The sequence below is a fragment of the Macrotis lagotis genome, chromosome 1 (assembly GCF_037893015.1).
Source record: "Macrotis lagotis isolate mMagLag1 chromosome 1, bilby.v1.9.chrom.fasta, whole genome shotgun sequence".
NCBI classification, from domain to species: domain Eukaryota; kingdom Metazoa; phylum Chordata; class Mammalia; order Peramelemorphia; family Peramelidae; genus Macrotis; species Macrotis lagotis.
Window position 1 is genome coordinate 879,979,662 of NC_133658.1, and position 17,798 is coordinate 879,997,459.

The window sequence follows — 17,798 nt, forward strand, 5'->3', positions numbered from 1 at the left end:
CACAATTTGAGTCATAGAAACATTTCATTTTTCTTTTATTTTGGGGGGGTTTTTTTGCAAGGCAAATGGGGTTAAGTGGCTTGCCCAAGGCCACACAGCTAGGTAATTATTAAGTGTCTGAGACTGGATTTGAACCCAGGTACTCCTGACTCCAAGACCGGTGCTTTATCCACTACGCCACCTAGCCACCCCAACATTTCATTTTTCAATCTAATCTTGACATAATAATTTCTTGTCAACTAATAATCCAACATAATCTTTTTCTGATACCTTTCATGAAACTTTCATGTCTTTATAATTTGAGTATATGATTATATTAGGTGAAAGGAAAAGGAACGCTGAACTGAGTTTTAATAGAACAAAAAATGCCAGCTCCCACTTTCCCTCTTAAGGGGAAAAGAACAATGGGGTGGGAGAAATGAGGTCCCTGCTAAACAAGACATTTGATTATGTTATTATTCAGAAAATTCCTTTTGATGATAGTGAAAGGAAGAAGACAGAAGTAAGTTTAGAACAAAAGACGTTTTTGAACCATATAGAAAGTGCTTTGTAGGGTGTATATAAAGGGGTATGGGTAAAAAGGAAATATAGAATGGCCTGAAACTGAGAGTATAGCTGAAAATGGGCTTGTTCTCAGGTGGTAGGATGTGAATAATGAGAAAGTAGACATTAGGTTATGGATAAGGCTAAATGCAGGTATAGGTTACACATAGGAGAGTGTGCTAGGGACCCAGGATATTGGAATCTTATATAATTGAGGGAGGAGATCAGCTTGTACTATACACAAGCAAATGCCCATGAACCAATACACAAAGTTATATATGCATACAGAATATCCAGGTGCCTCACCTTAGAGGTGTGTGTGTGTGTGTGTGTGTGTGTGTGTTTGTGTTTATGTGTGTCAGAGAGAGAAAGAGAGAGAGAGAGTTCTTATGTACCCCAGAGAGGTAAAGATACTTTTCCAAGGTCACATTGGCAGTAAGTCTGGACATGAAATTTGAACCCAGTCCTCCAGCCGCAGAACTAGTGCTCTTTCTGCTTCAGGAATGAGATTTCTAACATTTTAACTATTCTGGAAAATTTTTTAAAAAAAAGAGAATTTCATCTGCATTTTTCTATAGAATGTGTTTGACTAATTGCTCCCATTATACTAAGAAGCCCAGTGATAACAAACACTCTTATCTTGTCAGTACCATCAACTTTAATAGCTTTATGCACACTTAATTCAGGAAAATAAGGTAAGAGTAGCCTGCAATTGGGAGGAGAGAGGTGCTTGCTTTCCAAAGAAAGAGATCAAATATGGTGGGTGTTCCATAGATCTCTCTCTACTGTATGTCCTCCTGATAGGTGTACCTATTCGAGTATGCCAGTAGGGAAAGAAGGCATTGTTCTTGTTTCCCTGGTTTGCTCTCCTAGGAACCTGAAGATGTGAGGATTCCTTGGTCTAGTTTCATCTTGGACAGGGAAGACAACTGTCAAAAGGAGGGAGGGAGATGGTTCACTATATCGGGGGTGGAGGCAGCGCTGGAATTGCACCTTCCTGCTCTGACATAGCAGATACTGGGTGTCTTACATAAGATGAGGTGTAAATACTGGTCGCTCGGTCAATCTTGGTAGGCTCTTGCCATTTCTTTTGGAGATTCTCAAAGAGGCCATAGTTGGTGGGGGGAGCTGCAACAGAAATCAGAGTCAGAATGTGAGGTTATGAATGGAGAATTGGACCCAACCCCAGGAGGGAAAAGATAGGTGGGGTGAATGCTTCCTTGAAGTTTTTTCAGATTGAAAGGAGACAAACTTGAGTCAGGAGTTTCAAAATACTTAAAAGAAAGGTGTTAGGTCTGGAAGGTACAAGAAGGAAAGGAGTGAAAGAGAGGGCCAAACTTGATCTTTTCTGGTAGACTCCAGAGCATATGTGCCCAAGGCCCCAGGAATAGGAAGTCTGTTCTCCTGGTGGGGAGGAAACATCAATAACCTTATCTCTAGAATTCAATTCAAGAAACATTGAAGTGCCTACTATGAGCAGGGCAATATTCTCTCCATAATTGCCAGAGATATATCCATTCTGCTAGTTAGTTAACTAACTTGTTAGTCAGTCCTTTATCAGGGAGGGGAGCTGGTATGATAAGGGAAGGTCTTTGCTTTTCTTTGCAAATTATTGTATGTCCTAATACACATTAACTGAATAAGAAGTGATAATCACATTATTCTCTGATCTGATTTTCACTCTAGTGAAGCTGAAGAAAGCAACCTTGGTCTATACCTTCATGTAGAGGTAAAGTCACTTCCTCCTAAAACCAGGCACACTTTTAGAAGAAGACATTGTGTGATGGATTCTCAGAATAGAGATGGGTGGAAGTGGGTGGAATGTGGCAAATTGAGCCTGAAATTGGTGTAAGAACAGAGATGAGTCCTTGTGCCAACTAGAGACAGTTACTCAGCATTGCTCAAGGTAGCCAGAAGAATGCTGTTGAAATGGGGCATTGGGGCAAAGGGCATCCCTGGGAAGAGAGCACAATATACCAGTGCTTCGTAATACTGCCCCCAAATCTTTGAATGTTATTTTAAGTGAAACTTTATTATGATTTTGCCTGTAGTTTCCCTAGAGTCTGAGGCTGACTTTCCTATTCCATATTGTATGTCCTGGTCGGGGGCATTATAGCAAGGTTTTAGGATATTTTGGAGCCTGTGGTGATCTGTATAGGGGGGCAGAATGGATTGAGAAAGTACCAAGAAGGGGAAAGTCTGACTTCTCTGGCAGCCACATCAGTTTCTGCCCATTCCAAGTCCGGATTGGTGGTAAAAGAGGATTGTAGCCATGCCGGTTGAAATGATCATCATATGTGCTGATTAGATTCCGATGTTTTGGTTCCTCATGGTGAGTAATCAGGTTCTTATATGGCAGGCCCTGGAACAACAGATATATCTAGGCATTTGGGGGGTATAACCTGGAAATTCCCAGCAAGTTATTCTGGAAGAGGAGGGGGAAAGGTTGTGGAGTTAACAGCACAGTATATGGTGTGTCCTTTAAGGATCAAACAATTGATGTGGCCTCTCCAGCTAATTAGGCATCAAAACAAGGAAAACTACACATTATCCATTGGTTAATTGATTTCAACATCTAAATATTAGCTTAGTCACTTGCTAATTCCATCAAATAAAGCATTTTGTTCTTTGGTGAAAATTTTGATTTTCTTCTTTATAGATTAGATAGTATTCTAACATCACTGGTACTTTAGAGAATCAGATTTCATTATTTTATTTAGTAGCATAAATTTTATTATCTTTGATATATATTCATTTAAAGTTATACTGTTGAAAAGTAAATCTCATCCTTGAAATGGTTATAAAACTTTACTTAGTGTTATAAGTGTCTGCCAGTTTTTTAAAATCCAAGAATTAGAAATATTTTGAGTCACAGTTAATATAAACACACACACGCACACACACATATATATATATAAACATATCAGATATATCTATATCCATATACATTATTGATAAGCTGAAAATAATTTCAATAAGGAAAATCTAAATGGGTAGCTTGAAGCCAAGAGCAAATAATGACTAGCTAACCTTATGGCCTATGCTCAAAGACTTAGGTCCCTTTCAACTCCAAGAGCCTATGAGTTCTCTGAACTTACCTTCAAATATATGTTCTCAAATGATTCTCTAGAATTTGTTTCTTTTTATATAAATGGACAGCCTTCTAATGAATTCCAAATTAATTCTTGGTTTGGATGGAATTTATATATGATGAAAATAACAATCAGGTCTGCCAAGTGAAGTGGATAGACTCATGTCCTTGTAAGCTGAAATTGTATCCTTAAAACTTCCTTCAGAAGGGTAAAATAGTGAATACCAAGTCTGATATTTATACCATGACTTTTTAAAAAATTTTATTTATTTAAGGCAATGGGTTTAAGTGACTTGTCTAAAGTCACACAGCTAGGCACGCTAAGGTCGGATTTGAACTCAGGTCCTCCTGACTCCAGGGCCAGTGCTCTATCCACTGTATCATCTAGCTATCCCCCTTCCATGATTTTCAAGGTGTTAATTATGAGAAGTGGCAAAGCAATCTCCATAAATTGTTTTCTACCACAAAGGTTTACAGGTTTCCTCAGCTGGAACTGGTAAAATGTTTTCTTTGGTAGAAGTTTTTTTATTGTGAAAAGAAATTCTCCTCCTTCCTTAGAGAGGAAGATTTACTTAACTTGGTGAGTTCCCTAAGAAATCCTTCTTGTCTCCCCAAAAGTGTCAGAGAGAAATGGACTGATTTATCAAGAGGATAACCTTGGTTTTCACACCCACTCTGATCAGAGTGGGCATGAAAATCAAGATATGGTGTAGAAATGCCAACTAAGCCCAATATTTCAAATAGTGATTCTATAAATAAGTCACACTACAATGCTAAAGAGAATGGAGAAGGGTGGAGATGAATAATTAATTAGGAATTTTCAAAATCTACATCCCTGGATGCCCCCTGACTCTTCATTTTTAAGGTTATGAAAATGAGCTATTGTGATTCCCATTGATTAGAGGACAAATACAATTAGGTACAATGGTATATTTTAGGACTAGACTGAGAAAACCCATGAAAAGAGAAAGAAATAGAGTCAACATAAGGTCTCCTCACTGGTCTAAGAAAGATTCTCATCCTTCCTTTGGTTTGGGTGATAATGGTGGTGATGGTGTGGGTGTTCTGTCAAGAAAAGGGGAAAAAATTTCTATCAAATGATTTTATGTTCTTTTCTATCACAAGTGTTTAGGTTGGAGCTCAGGCAATATTTGGGATAGATAAACAAGGTTGAGACCTTGAAGACTGTCTGAAGAAAAGAAGGGAAATTAATGGGAACAAACAGTTTAGGTTTAGGGTTTTGACTGAGGTAAGAGAACTATTAGATTCAGCCTGATTTAATTCAATTCAATTAACATGCCTTAGACACTTACCTATAGATACAAATATAAAAAGAAAATCATCCCTGCCTTCCAGAAACTTAATTGCTTGGAGGAATGGGAGGAAGAGAAAATATAGCAAATGTACAAATTATAAACAAAATAATTTCAGGAGGGAGAAATTCCCAATAATTGGACAGATCAGGAAATGTCTCATATAAGAGGCAACTGGAAATGGAAAATAAGGATATTATGAAGTAAATGCAAAGAGGGAGTATGTTCTAGAAGGGAGTCACCAAAGGAGCAGAACAAAGACATGGAAGCTACAGACTGTTATGTCTCCTATTCCAAAGATTATAGGCTTTTTGTAAAGGGGAACAATGTAAAATAATGCTAGGGAAAGTGTGCCTTAGGTATATCATTAGGTAAATCAGTTTAGCAGTGTCATGGAGTTTGGATTGGAGAAAGAAAAGAACAGAAGCCAAAGATCTAATTAGGAAGCTGGTACGGTAGTTCAGACAAGAATTACAGAATGATGTGATTTCAGACCTTAATAGCCATTGAGTCTAGCTCCATGCCCAGCAAATTATCATGACCACAGCATTCACGGAAAATGTTCATCCAATCTCCAGAAGACCAGCAACAAGGGGTAGCCTACCACCTCCTAAAGCAGCCCATTCTAATTTTGAATGACTTTGTTCATTTGTTGATATCTAGTCTAAATTCACCTCCTTGCATCTTCCTGTTATTCCTCTTACTCATACCCTCTGAGGTCAGATCAGATAGCTTAATATCTTTTCTATATGAAAATCCATTGGTCACTTCTCTAGTATTTTGTTCTCCAGAATTTCCAGGGACTGATCTTTATATGGGAGAAGAGTGAGGTCCTTTGTTTGTTTTTGTGGAATTATGTGGACTGTTTGTCATCACTGCTTCTTTCCCTAAATGTTCGATAAGCATTTCTATAATAATGCAGTCTAGAATTTTTCAGGAATCATATTCACACTGCCTGGCCCAAAGGTTGATGAATTCCACTTCTCCTTTCTTGAAGATAAGAACATTTGCTCTTTTCTAATCTTACCTCTCATTTGTACTCCACAATATTTCTTTTTCGTGTCTTTGAGAGACTCAGTAGGCCCATCCAATGGTGTGTTCAGTCCTTGAACAGAAACTATCTGGGCCAGGCTTGAATTCATCAAGGGTACTTCAGTGTTCTCTGCTAGTATCTTATCTATTTTTTTTTATTTTCTTAGGTTTTTGCAAGGCAAATGGTGTTAAGTGGTTTGCCCAACACAGCTAGGTAATTAAGTGTGGGCAGCTCTACCTTCTCATTCATTTCTTATAGCAGTCTTCCCTCTTATTTTAAGCCAGTGCCCAGGACAGAGTGAGTCAGTCTATAAGCATTTATGAAATGGCTATTAGAACAGGGATATTAAAAAAAAAGAGGCAAAAGACAACCCCAGCCCATAAGGAGTTCACAATCCAATGAGTAACCAAGCAAACAAATAGCCATAATTAACCTATAAAGGATCAGTAGACAAATAGAACTGCCCAATATTCATTTTGCTACTATTTTTATCCAATAGGGATGACTTTTGAATCAGGAAGAACCAAATAGAAAGTTGATGACTAATCTAGGTAAGATACTAGGGGCAGCTAGGTTACATAGAGCACCAGCCCTGGAGTCAGGAGTCCCTGAGTTCAAATCCGGCCTCAGACACTTAATAAATGACTTGGGTTTGTGCTTTTTGAAGCATACAAATGAGGGACCCTATGGATTGCTTTGACAGTTTAAAAGGAAGGAAACAAAGACATGGGAATAAATGGGAAATTTAGCAGATACCTTTCAATTGGGGATTGAATGAACAAAATTTGGCATATGAATATAATGGAACACTATCTTGCTAAAAAGGAATATGCAAGTATGTCCTTTGCAATGTTGTTTTGGATGGGCAATCCAGACATAGAGTGAAGTATTTAAGATGGTTATGTAGGCTCTTAAAAGTTGAGTCAATGTGAATTGATCCAACCATTCTGTTTCTATTAAAGACTTTATTTATTTTGAGTTTTGAGTTTTATAACTTTTCCCCTAGTCTTACTTCCCTCTTCCCCCACAGAAGGCAATTTGCCAATCTTTACATTGTTTCCATGGTTTACATTGATCCAAATTGAGTGTGAGGAGAGAGAAATCATATCCTTAAGGAAGAATCATGAAGTATAAGAGATAGCAAGATCAGATAATAAAATATCAGGTTTTTTTTCTAAATTAAAGGTAATAGTCCTTGGTCTTTGTTCAAATTCCTCAGTTCTTTATCTGGATACAGATGGTATTCTCCATTGCAGACAGCCCCAAATTGTCCCTGATTGTTGCATGATCCAACCATTTTGGAAAGCAATTTGGAACTGTGCGAAAAGGGCTATAAAATTGTGATAACCCTTTGATCCAGCAATATCATTACTAGATCTGAATCCCAAAGAGATCACAAAAATGGGGAAAAGGACCATCATGTTCCAAATACTAATAGCAGATCTTTTTGTGGTGGGAATAAATGGGAAATTTAGCAGATACCTTTCAATTGGGGATTGAATGAACAAAATTTGGCATATGAATATAATGGAACACTATCTTGCTATGAGAAATGATGAGTAGGCAGATTTCAGAAACTTGGAAAGACTTATAAGAACTAATGCTGCATAAAGTGAAAAGAATCAGGAGAATGTTGTATACATTAATAGTAACACTGTGCAATGATCATCTATGATATTCTTAACTCTTCTCAGCAATACAGTAATCAAAGACAATTCCAGAAAACTTGTGATGGAAAAGCCAACCACATCCAAAGGGAAAAAAAACCTATGGAGTCTGAATGTAGGCAGAAGCCTACATTTTTCACTTTTTAAACATTTTTTTCTTTTGTTCTGATTCTTCTTTCATCATGACTAATATGGAAATATGTTTAACATAACTGTACATATATAACCTTTAAAAAAGGGAGAATCAAGCTGGGAGAGGTTGCAAAGAGTGAAATGTGAAGAGAGTGAGAAGTGAGGAAAGTGCATAATACTTCCTATACACCATTAAGCTGATGGGCTAGGAATCAGGAAGAGCTTATTTCAAATACAGCCTCACATACTAGCTTCTGTTTACTTCAATTTCCCAAATGGTAAAATAAGAAAACAATAGCTCCTGCCCCAACCCAGGGTTGTTGTAAGGATCAAATGAGATAATATATGTAAAAAAAAGTTCAGCTCAGTGCCTGACAGATAGTAGGTGCAATATAGCTGATGGTGATGCCAGATGACCTGCTTCTACTATTACTCAGTGGAGAGGGTAGCCAGGGGGTGTGTCGTCAGGAGTAGGGGCAAATTTCAGCAACTGCTAAAAAGATGAAAAGATATGGCCGGTTTGAACATGTTCATGAGTGACTGAAGGCACCCCTCCTCTTTCCAGAGGTGTTGGGAAGATCCAGAAATAAGTAGAGCATGGAAAAGCTAGAAGGCATGTAATGAGATGGGAAATCCTAGTTTATTTCCCCCTTCCTTCTGAAGCTTGGAGATCATGCAGGAGATTGATGATTAGGTGTGAGAATGCTCATCACAGAGTGGAAGGTGCCACTGCTCTTCTCAGAGGAGACTGAACACTGGTTTGAAGACAAATGGCATAGGAGATGGAATGCTCATGGTCAGAAGGGAGGCCCTATTTTTGATGACAGCTCAGTTGACATGGAGTAAAATCCTGGTTTGGGAGTTGAAGGGACTCGCATTTAAACCCTATGCTTGCCTTTTACCACCTTTATGAGTAAGTCATTTACCACCTTGAGTAAGTCATTCATTTCTCTCAGGGTCTTTTCTAAACTGAGGGAGTTAGACATTATTCCTGCTAATATCCCTACCAACTCTAAATAAATTTGAGACTACTATTCTAATATCAGAGACATTGTCTATTTCTTCTTTCCAGTTCTATTTTTCTGTCCTCTTGAAGTTCATTTTTCTTTAAAAAGTATTTCCTTTTCATTGACCTAACCGCCACAAATTGTGAAATTATATGTATTTTTGGGATCCCAGAGCAAGGAAAATTCTAGAGAGCTTACCTCATCTGTCTCACTTTGATCAGGGTCACTTTGAAATCACCCAACACATGGGTGAGAATTTAGTTTTAGCATAAGGCACTGAAGCAAAAGATCCCTTCATCCTTACCCAATGGGATTTTTAGAAAAGAAGAGAAATGGATTGGAGTCAACAGATTGAAGAGTCAACAGATGGAACGTCCTGTAATGCCACTGAACCTCTATGTGTCTGCAGGGAATTCATAGATCTTTCCTGAGCTGCAGTTTACATATAATGAGAGAAACTGAGCTCTTAGTTATGACTTGTGATCATTAAGGGTTGCTGCCCTGACCCACAAGTCTCCTGAGTCTTCCTTTCCTTAACTGGACAGTGCTCCATGGCGACAGCACCTCATCTCTGAACTTTGCCTTTTCACAGGCAGCATCTTTTATACAAGGCCTCTCATTTCCTCCCAACTTCTATTCCCTCTCTTGTCCATTGCTTTGTTTTATTTTATACTTACGCGTTCATGTGCGTGTTTTACCCTGTAGAATAGAAACCTCTTACATTCTATAGACTAGAGCAGAGATGGTGTCATTTTCCTGTTTGCTTCTTCAATACCTTGCATGAGATATATTCAGAGGTGCTTATTGCTAATTAATGACTCATAGAAAACTGTTCATTTAAGAAGGACAAGCACTTCCTGGATACTGCACCACAAACTGGGTCTTGGTTGAAACAGAGTTAGAGATGATTCAGCCACACTGTGCTTTGATGGAACATACGGTATCTTGAACTGAAATGGTAACTTTTACTTTTGCAAAGATGACTTGAATTGACCATCTGTAGAGCACTTGATATCATTCATAAGTTGCTTTCACACACATATTTGTTATTTTCTTAAATATTAACTTTTAGTTTTTTGAAATTTTTTTCTGGTGAGAATTCTGTCTAGGACTAAAGGAAGCCTTTACCAAGGTCCTAGGCATGTGATAGAGGAAAGAGCACCAACTTTGAAGTCAGAAGCCCTGAGTTCAAAGCCTACCTTTAATGTTGACTATCTGTGTGACATCAGGCTCAGACACTTAATCTCCCTGGCCTTGGGGAGGATCACATGTTGGTTGAGATGTCTTCCAGCTGTGATCCTGTGATTGGAGCTGCAGAGCTGGGCAACCCTAGCTTCTGAGATTCCAAATCCAATGCCCTTTGAAGAATTTAAGATTTATTCACTTTAAATCTTACTAAGGACTTTCTCAAAACTCTGGGAAGTAAATAATACATTAAACCCATTTCTCAGAGGAAGAAATGGAAACTAAGCTAGTAATGATATTTAATATGTTTGCAATAAATAGTATTTTGATGGTAGGCAGGGTTTGCAAACTCAGGGTTATTTACTACCACTTGTTTGCAATTATGAGTTTCTATAAATATTTATCAACCTTCTGAATCCTTTGTCAGACTGACTAATATGATAGCATTTTCCTGCCATTAACATGGACTTCATTGAGAGGTTTTCTGGTGTAAGTGAAAGAGAGCTGTACTTGGAACAAGCAACTCTGATTTTAATTCTGACTCTACTACTTAGAAACTGTTTGACTGTGAGCCAGTCAATTCATTTCCTATGCTTCCTCATTTATAAAATTGTGAATTGTCACCTTATATTACCTAGGCTTTAGGAAATTGTGAATTACTATAATACATTAGTAGTATTTTTGCAAAACAATATTTGTCAAGGAAGCTTCTTGTAAAGTATGCCCTCTAATAGTGAAGGTTGGCCATCTAGAAGGATCCAGGGTGGTAGGAGGAAACTGCCCTGGGGTAGTAACATGGTGCCTATAATTCACCAAATAGATAATCTACATGTATAGAGTTGATTCTAATTGATGATAAAAGGAGTTAGGTGATGGCATTAATATTAACAACTAACATTCATATACTCTTGACAAGGAGTATTTTGTATAAAAAAGAATATTATATACATTATCTCATTTGATAAAATCCTATGGGATAGATACTAGAGTTATCTCTATTTTACATATGGACAAACTGAGGCTCAAGGTGGTTAAATGGCTTACCTATGGTCACACAGCTCCTAAATAATAAGCGACTAAGGCAATAATTGAATACGGGTCTTTTTCAGTTCCAATTCTCATATCATGTTGTCTCAATATCTTTGTCTACATTATTGAGAAATTATTCTCCAGCATTGCTTCTCAGTAGGTTTTTGACCTAGGCCAACTCATAAGAATATAGAATTTGGGGGTGGCTAGGTGGCACAGTGGATAGAGCACCGACCCTGGAGTCAGTTCAAATCTGGCCTCAGACACTTAATAATGACCTAGATGTATGGCCTTGGACAAATCACTTAACCCCATTGCCTTGCAAAAACCTAAAAAAAACCCATAGAATTTTAAGATGGAAGGCAATTTTGAGGACCTGTAGCCCATCTTCTTGTTCTATACAGGAATTCTTTAGATCTCCCTGTGGGAAAGTCTTGTCCCTACTTAATCCCTTAAACTTTTGGAGACTCATCTCCCCAAAGAGTTCATTTTATTCTTGAACAACTTTAATTGTGAAATTCTTTCTTACAGTAAGCTGAAATCTGTGACTTAGTATTTCACCCATCTACTACCAGAGCTACCTGGAATAATTTAATTCCTCTCCTTCATAACAGCCCTCCAAACATCTGAATACATCATTTCCTTTAAGAACCAACTTAGGTCCCCAGAGCCTACTACTGGAATGATTTCCTACTCCTGATTTTTTCTTGGCAATTCACATAAGCATCTTATTTCCATCCATTCTTATTTATATAAAAGTTATTTGTGTAGATGTCATATCTCCTCAGATCAATTATAAACTCTTAGAGTTCAGCATTTGAACTCTGTATCTGCTGCTTCTTGGGTAGAACCTTGAACATAAAAAATGCCCAACCAATATTAAATTGGATTCATTCATTCTTCATTTTACACCCAAGGAAACAGACTCTTAGGTGAGTGTGCCAAGGTCCCCCATAAGTTAGTGAAAGAGCCATGATTCAAATTCAAAATTTCTGACTTAAAATTCAGTGCTTGAATTCATGATTACCATTGTCACATGAAAGTAGAAGGGACCTTCTGTGGAATAGTAAGTTAAACTAGATGAATACATGAATTCTTTTTTTGTTTTTGCAAGGCAGTAGGGTTAAGTGACTTGCCAAAGATCACACAGCTAGGTAACTATTAAGTCTCTGAGGTCAAATTTGAACTCAGGCCTTCCTGACTCCAGGGTCAGTGCTCTATCCACTGTGCCACCTAGTTGCCCTGAACATATGAATTCCATCCAACTCTAAATTATGTTGTTACATTATTTTATGAACCTATTATATTTTTCAGATCCCTTTTGTATCTGAAATACTTTGATTCTAATAAATAACTCCTACTACCCGTCTATACTATAGTATTAACATTTTAGTTTTTTCTAATGTTATGTAAAATATGAAACTTTTTATTTACTTATCAATGTCCTTTTTTGAATAATACTAAGACAGTAAATTGATATAATGAATTGAGTGCCAAACCTGGAGTCCAGCCTCAGACACTTCACTAGTTGTGTGACACTGGGCAATACACTTCACCCCTGTTTATCTCAGTTTTCTCATCTGTAAAATAAGCCAGAGAAGGAAATGGCAAACGACTCCAATTATATCAAAATACCCTAAATGGAGTCACAAAGAGTCACACATGACTGAATAGCAACAAGAAACTTATATAGCTCTTGAAGGTTTAAAGCTTTTCTTATGTCATATTGTATCTATAATTTATATTTTATTCCTTTACATGAAATGTTCCTAAAAGAAAGTATATTAATAAGTTATAGAGCTTCCAGACAAGGGTAGCAAAACAGCTTTTAGTTCATGCAGTTGGCTTGAAGGAACTGGATAATATTTAGACCAGAGAAGACTAGATTTAGGGGAACATGATAACTTGTCTTCAGATATTTAAAGAGTTATGGTGTAGAAGCGAGAATGGACATTTTTAATTAATTGATTTATTATTATTATAATTGATTTTTTAAGAATAAACTTGTTTAACTGGTCTATATTGGGAATCTTGATTTGAATCTTATGTCCTTTGCTTACTCAGAATCCTGGGAAATATTTAAATTACTATTCCTTTTACCTCACTTCTTCTCATATTATACCATTTTGTTTTCTGATCTGCTTTGTGATCTTGGAACCAAATGAAGTCCTCTTGGCAAGTGCTGTGGAAACTTGGTTTTGAAGTTTTGATGAACTGAAAAAGACCAAAACATTTGTTCAGAATCTGTGACCTCCTTCCTCTGACAGTTCTTTCTAATAAACAACACCAAAAGCTTCTGTGTAAGGAGATCTTCTATGGCATGTCCAGAGTCCAGATTTCCTCCTGCTCCTCTATTAGGAGTACTAAAGACACATAATATAAACAGATGTTGGTAACATTTGAACAGGGTTCACATCTGATTTTTTGTTCATTTTTCTTCTCTTATGTAAAAAAACATTATTTCTTGGGGCAGCTAGGTGGCACAGTGGATAGAGCACTGGCCCTGGAGTCAGAAGTACCTGGGTTCAAATCCGGCCTCAGACACTTAATAATTACCTAGCTGTGTAGCCCTGGGCAAGCCTCTTAACCCCATTTGCCTTGCAAAAACCTAAAAAAAATTATTTCTTTTTATCCTGTTTATTCCTGTTCTGTATAGACAAAGACCTCCTAGAGGCACCCTTGGCTATTGTTAGGCTTGGCTCATCCAAGGATGCCTCTGGAAGGATCATATCCATTTCCCAGTCAAATATTTCCCTTTGTTCTAGTTCTTGAGAACCCATGCACACTCAGCTCCCACAGAATAGTCTGCAGATGCCTCTGTAGCAAAAGGTAATCTAGTAGGTGCAGTGATAAAGCTTTGACCCTGAAGTCAAGAGAGCCTGAGTTCAAATTTGCTCTCAGACACTTGACATTGACTAGCTGTGTGACCTTAGGCAAGTCACTTCAGCCCAACTGCCTCACCCCAGTCTCCCTCAAAAATGTAATTTAGGTTATCAGATTCTTGGCATCACTTCAGATAAATACTTTCATAATTTTATTTTTCAAACATATATTTTTATTTCATAAAATTAAAAAAAATTGTCATGTGTGTACAACAAAATGTGAGAGAATTCATAGTATCTAACAATAAATTTTGATTTCAAGAAAGCCTATAAATATTACATATCATGCTTAAAATTATCCATCTTTTCTTTGCTTCCTTTTAGGTTTTTTCCTGTTCTCCAATGTGTGCTGTTTAATCTTTTTTTCTCCTACTTCCCCCCAGAACCACTATAATTAAGCATTGATATATACATATATGTTTGTATATGTGTATATGTATGGGTATATATATATATATATATATATATATATATATATATAACATATACACACTCCTGCACACATATATAAACATTTATATACATACACACATAGTCACCCCTATATACAGATTTTTATATATAATATATATATATTTAGTTTGTTATCTCTTATTTTTATAACATTTCCTAAAAACTTGTACTTGCTACCTTGCCCTCCTATTCCTTAATTAACTGACCTTCAAAGAATCCCTACTTTGTACTCTCTTCTATATTCCCTTCTCCATTGATCTATACATCCTTCTATATCTCCTCATTAATCTATACCCACTTCTATATACTCTTTTATCCCATTCCCTCACCCTCAAACTCATTATTTTCCTTATTCCCTTATTTTATCTGTCTGAATTTAAAAGGCTTTTATAGCCTTATATAAGTATATAATAAATTTCTTTTCCAGGAATACCAGCTCTCAGGGGCAGCTAGGTGGCACAGTGGATAGAGTACCTGCCCTGGAGTCAGGAGGATCTGAGTTCAAATCCAACCTCAGACAATAATTACCTAGCTGTGTGATCTTGGTCAAGTCACTTAATCCCATTGCCTTGCAGAAACAAAAAAAAAATAAACAAACAAATACCAACTCTCCTTCCCCATCTAATTCCTTTGTATCAGTTCTTCTCATTTGTATGTTACCCCTTTTTTAAATCTTTTCCAAAATCATTTTACTTTTAAGAGTCATACCCTAGTATCGCTGCACCCACCTTTCTTTCTAATTACCCAATTACCAACAACAATCTGAACATATAATTGATATCATGTATAGATAGTAAGCAATTTGTCCTTATTGAGCCCCTTGTAATTAGTATTTGATGTTTACCTTATTTTTTTTTAGTTCTTGTAAGTCAAGTTTTCTCTTAAGTTCAGGTCTTTGTGCAACAAAATCCTGAAAGTCTTGCATTTTGTTGCATGTCCATTTTTTTTTCATTCAGGATTATGCTTGACTTTGCTGAGTATATTTTCAGCCACTAACCCAGTTCTTTTGCTCTTCAATATATTGTGTTCCAACATCTGCAGTCTTTTAAGTTAAGTGTTCCAAGCCCTGCTAATTGGTCTTGTATAATTTTAATTGTGGTTCTACCATATTTGAATTGCTTTTTCTTTCTTGTTGCTCTGAATATTTTCACTTAACCTGAGGGATTTGGAATTTAATTGATATTCCTATTAGTTTTCCTTCTAGGATTCCTTTCAGTTGAGGATCTGTGATTTTTTCCTATTTCTACTTTCCCTTCTTATTCTAAAACCTCAGAAAAATTTTCTTTAATTATTTCTTGTTGTATTGTATCAAGATTCTTTTTATTTGATCATAGCTTTCAGGTTGTCTGATTATTCTTATTTATTTTTCTTGATCTAGTCTCCAGAGCTCTTGTTTTTCTTGCAAGGCATTTTGCTTTCTTTTCTTTTTGATTCTTTATATTTTGTTTTAATATTTCTTAATTTCTTATAACTTGACTGACTTCCCCTTGCACCATTCTAATTTAGCTTTTCCTCAATCTAAAGTATTTGATATTTAAAGTCTTATTTTTGAGTTCCTCTGTGAATTCTTTTGAACAGGTAGCCATCTGGCATTACTCTTCGGGATAGTCTTTTTTCACTTTAGCATCTTCCTCTAAAGATGAACCCCCAGTCTTCTTCATTCCCAAAATATCTCTCTATGGTTTTTTTATTTCTCCTTATTCAACTCATTTAAAAATTGTTTTTAAAAGCACCATATTGTTATAGTCATCTCTGGTCCTCCAAGTGGGGGAAAGGACATCTGATCCCAGGAGTTTTGTCCTAGGCCAACCCATAGACTGTTTTCCTCCTTCAAGTTACAAATGGGGTCCCTCAGTACACAGAGCAAGAAATGATCTTACTCCCTAAGAATCCTCCAGTGGCTACAACCTTCTATTCTCCCCTCTAACCTGAAACCTAGCTCAAGAACTCAGTTTTCCTGTTAAGTGTCTACAGCCAGCAGTATCCCCATGCCTCTGCCTCTGCATTCACTGGTTATGTGCTGGTTTCTTCTTAGCCTGGGCCTGGCATTCCTTATCAGCAGAGGTTTCCTCTCTTCCCCTGCTCAGATGCCAGACCCTCAGACTGTTCTGGAGATGAAAATTCCTGTGACTGAGTCAGAGGCTACCTACAAACTCAGCTGCCCCTAGGACTCACCTCTTGCTGTTTAGGGACCTGGCTGAAGGTATTTGTACTGCATTCAACCTCCAGTCCCTTCAGATCTTCCCCAGTTGTCCAGAAGTAATAATATTTTTGCTGCAGCTTGTTTTTTTCTGCTGCTCAACTTTCACTCTGAGGTGTTTTTTTGACTTGTTAGTGGAGGAAATCTAGAGAGCTTGGAATTTTCTAAGTTACTCCACCATCTTCCCAGAATCTCCTCCTTTTCATACCTTTTCTCTGAACATTTGACTCCCCATAATTTATCTGTGTCTGTTGAAAGCAGTACCACATTCTTCCCATTTATCCAGGGGCTCAATTTCATTGACATTGAAATCATTTTTGACTCTCTTCCCTTCCCTTACTCCACTTATCTGTTGACAGGTTTTGTCATTTTGCCCTCCATATCTCACATTTTTCCTTTCCTTCAACCTCCATTACAATTAATCTTGTTTAGCTCCTTTTTTTCTACTTATCAAACTATTGTAATAACCTGCAAAACAGTCTTCTTGATTCAGTCTAACGCTTCCACCATATATCCTTCACACCATTGTTTTTATATTATTTCCTAGACAAACACCAGCAGCAACAACCACACACACACACACACACACACACACACACACAATCTGCAGTTTGTTTAAGATATATACCTACATATAGTACCCTTTCTACCTCATGCTCCTTTTCTCCCCTTGAGCCTACCCTGCTTACCCTTTGTCTCCCCTTTCTTTTAACTCCTTACCTTATTTCTCTCTTCTACCCAGTTTCCAATGAGCACTCTAGTTGAAAACTTTGGCTCAATTCTCCAACTGGGAGTAGAGCAGGACTGTGGGGACATTGGAAACATGGCAACAATTTGCACCTAGTTTCCCAGACCCTGAATTGTGGGATTAAAGTTAGCAACAGCATTAAACTGTACCACTTTCCTTTAGGGTCTGTGATGGTAGTTAAAGGATTTGCTAAGGTTTTAATATTTTCTCACTTTCTTTCCAAAGAAAAATTCCCTGTGGTACCACTTCCCCCTTTACACGGAGTATCAAGTGGTTTGGAATTCTTTGTTTACTGTTCCCATGGTGATAGACCTACAAGAACTGCTGATTCCACTAGAGCAAAAGGGAAGCTTATTTTTAATCTCCCTCCAGAATAACTGCTCAGGAGTCCTGATTTCTATATTGTAATTCTTCTTGCTGAAATGTGTATCCAGTGAAGAATAGGTATTATTATAATAATTGATTATATTAAAACTTTTTATCACTTTGTCTTAATTATGAAATCTTAGACTCTG

At 37.1% G+C, this 17,798-nt stretch overlaps 1 protein-coding gene across 2 annotated transcripts; it reads right to left on the reverse strand.

Annotated features, from left to right (window-relative positions):
- Nucleotides 1-1,195: 1,195 nt before the first annotated feature.
- On the reverse strand, nucleotides 1,196-17,548 carry LOC141491283 (cilia- and flagella-associated protein 107-like). 2 transcript variants are annotated; one of them, XM_074192061.1, is made up of 4 exons: nucleotides 17,256-17,548; nucleotides 13,101-13,214; nucleotides 2,728-2,905; nucleotides 1,196-1,671 (listed from the first exon to the last, which is right to left on the reverse strand). In XM_074192061.1, the coding sequence occupies exons 1-4, from the start codon at nucleotides 17,358-17,360 to the stop codon at nucleotides 1,502-1,504; spliced, it is 567 nt and encodes a 188-aa protein (XP_074048162.1). In that variant the 5' UTR covers nucleotides 17,361-17,548; the 3' UTR covers nucleotides 1,196-1,501. The 2 variants fall into 2 exon arrangements, with proteins under 2 accessions (XP_074048162.1, XP_074048173.1); XM_074192072.1 differs by lacking the exon at nucleotides 13,101-13,214.
- Between the last annotated feature and the right edge of the window lie 250 nt (nucleotides 17,549-17,798).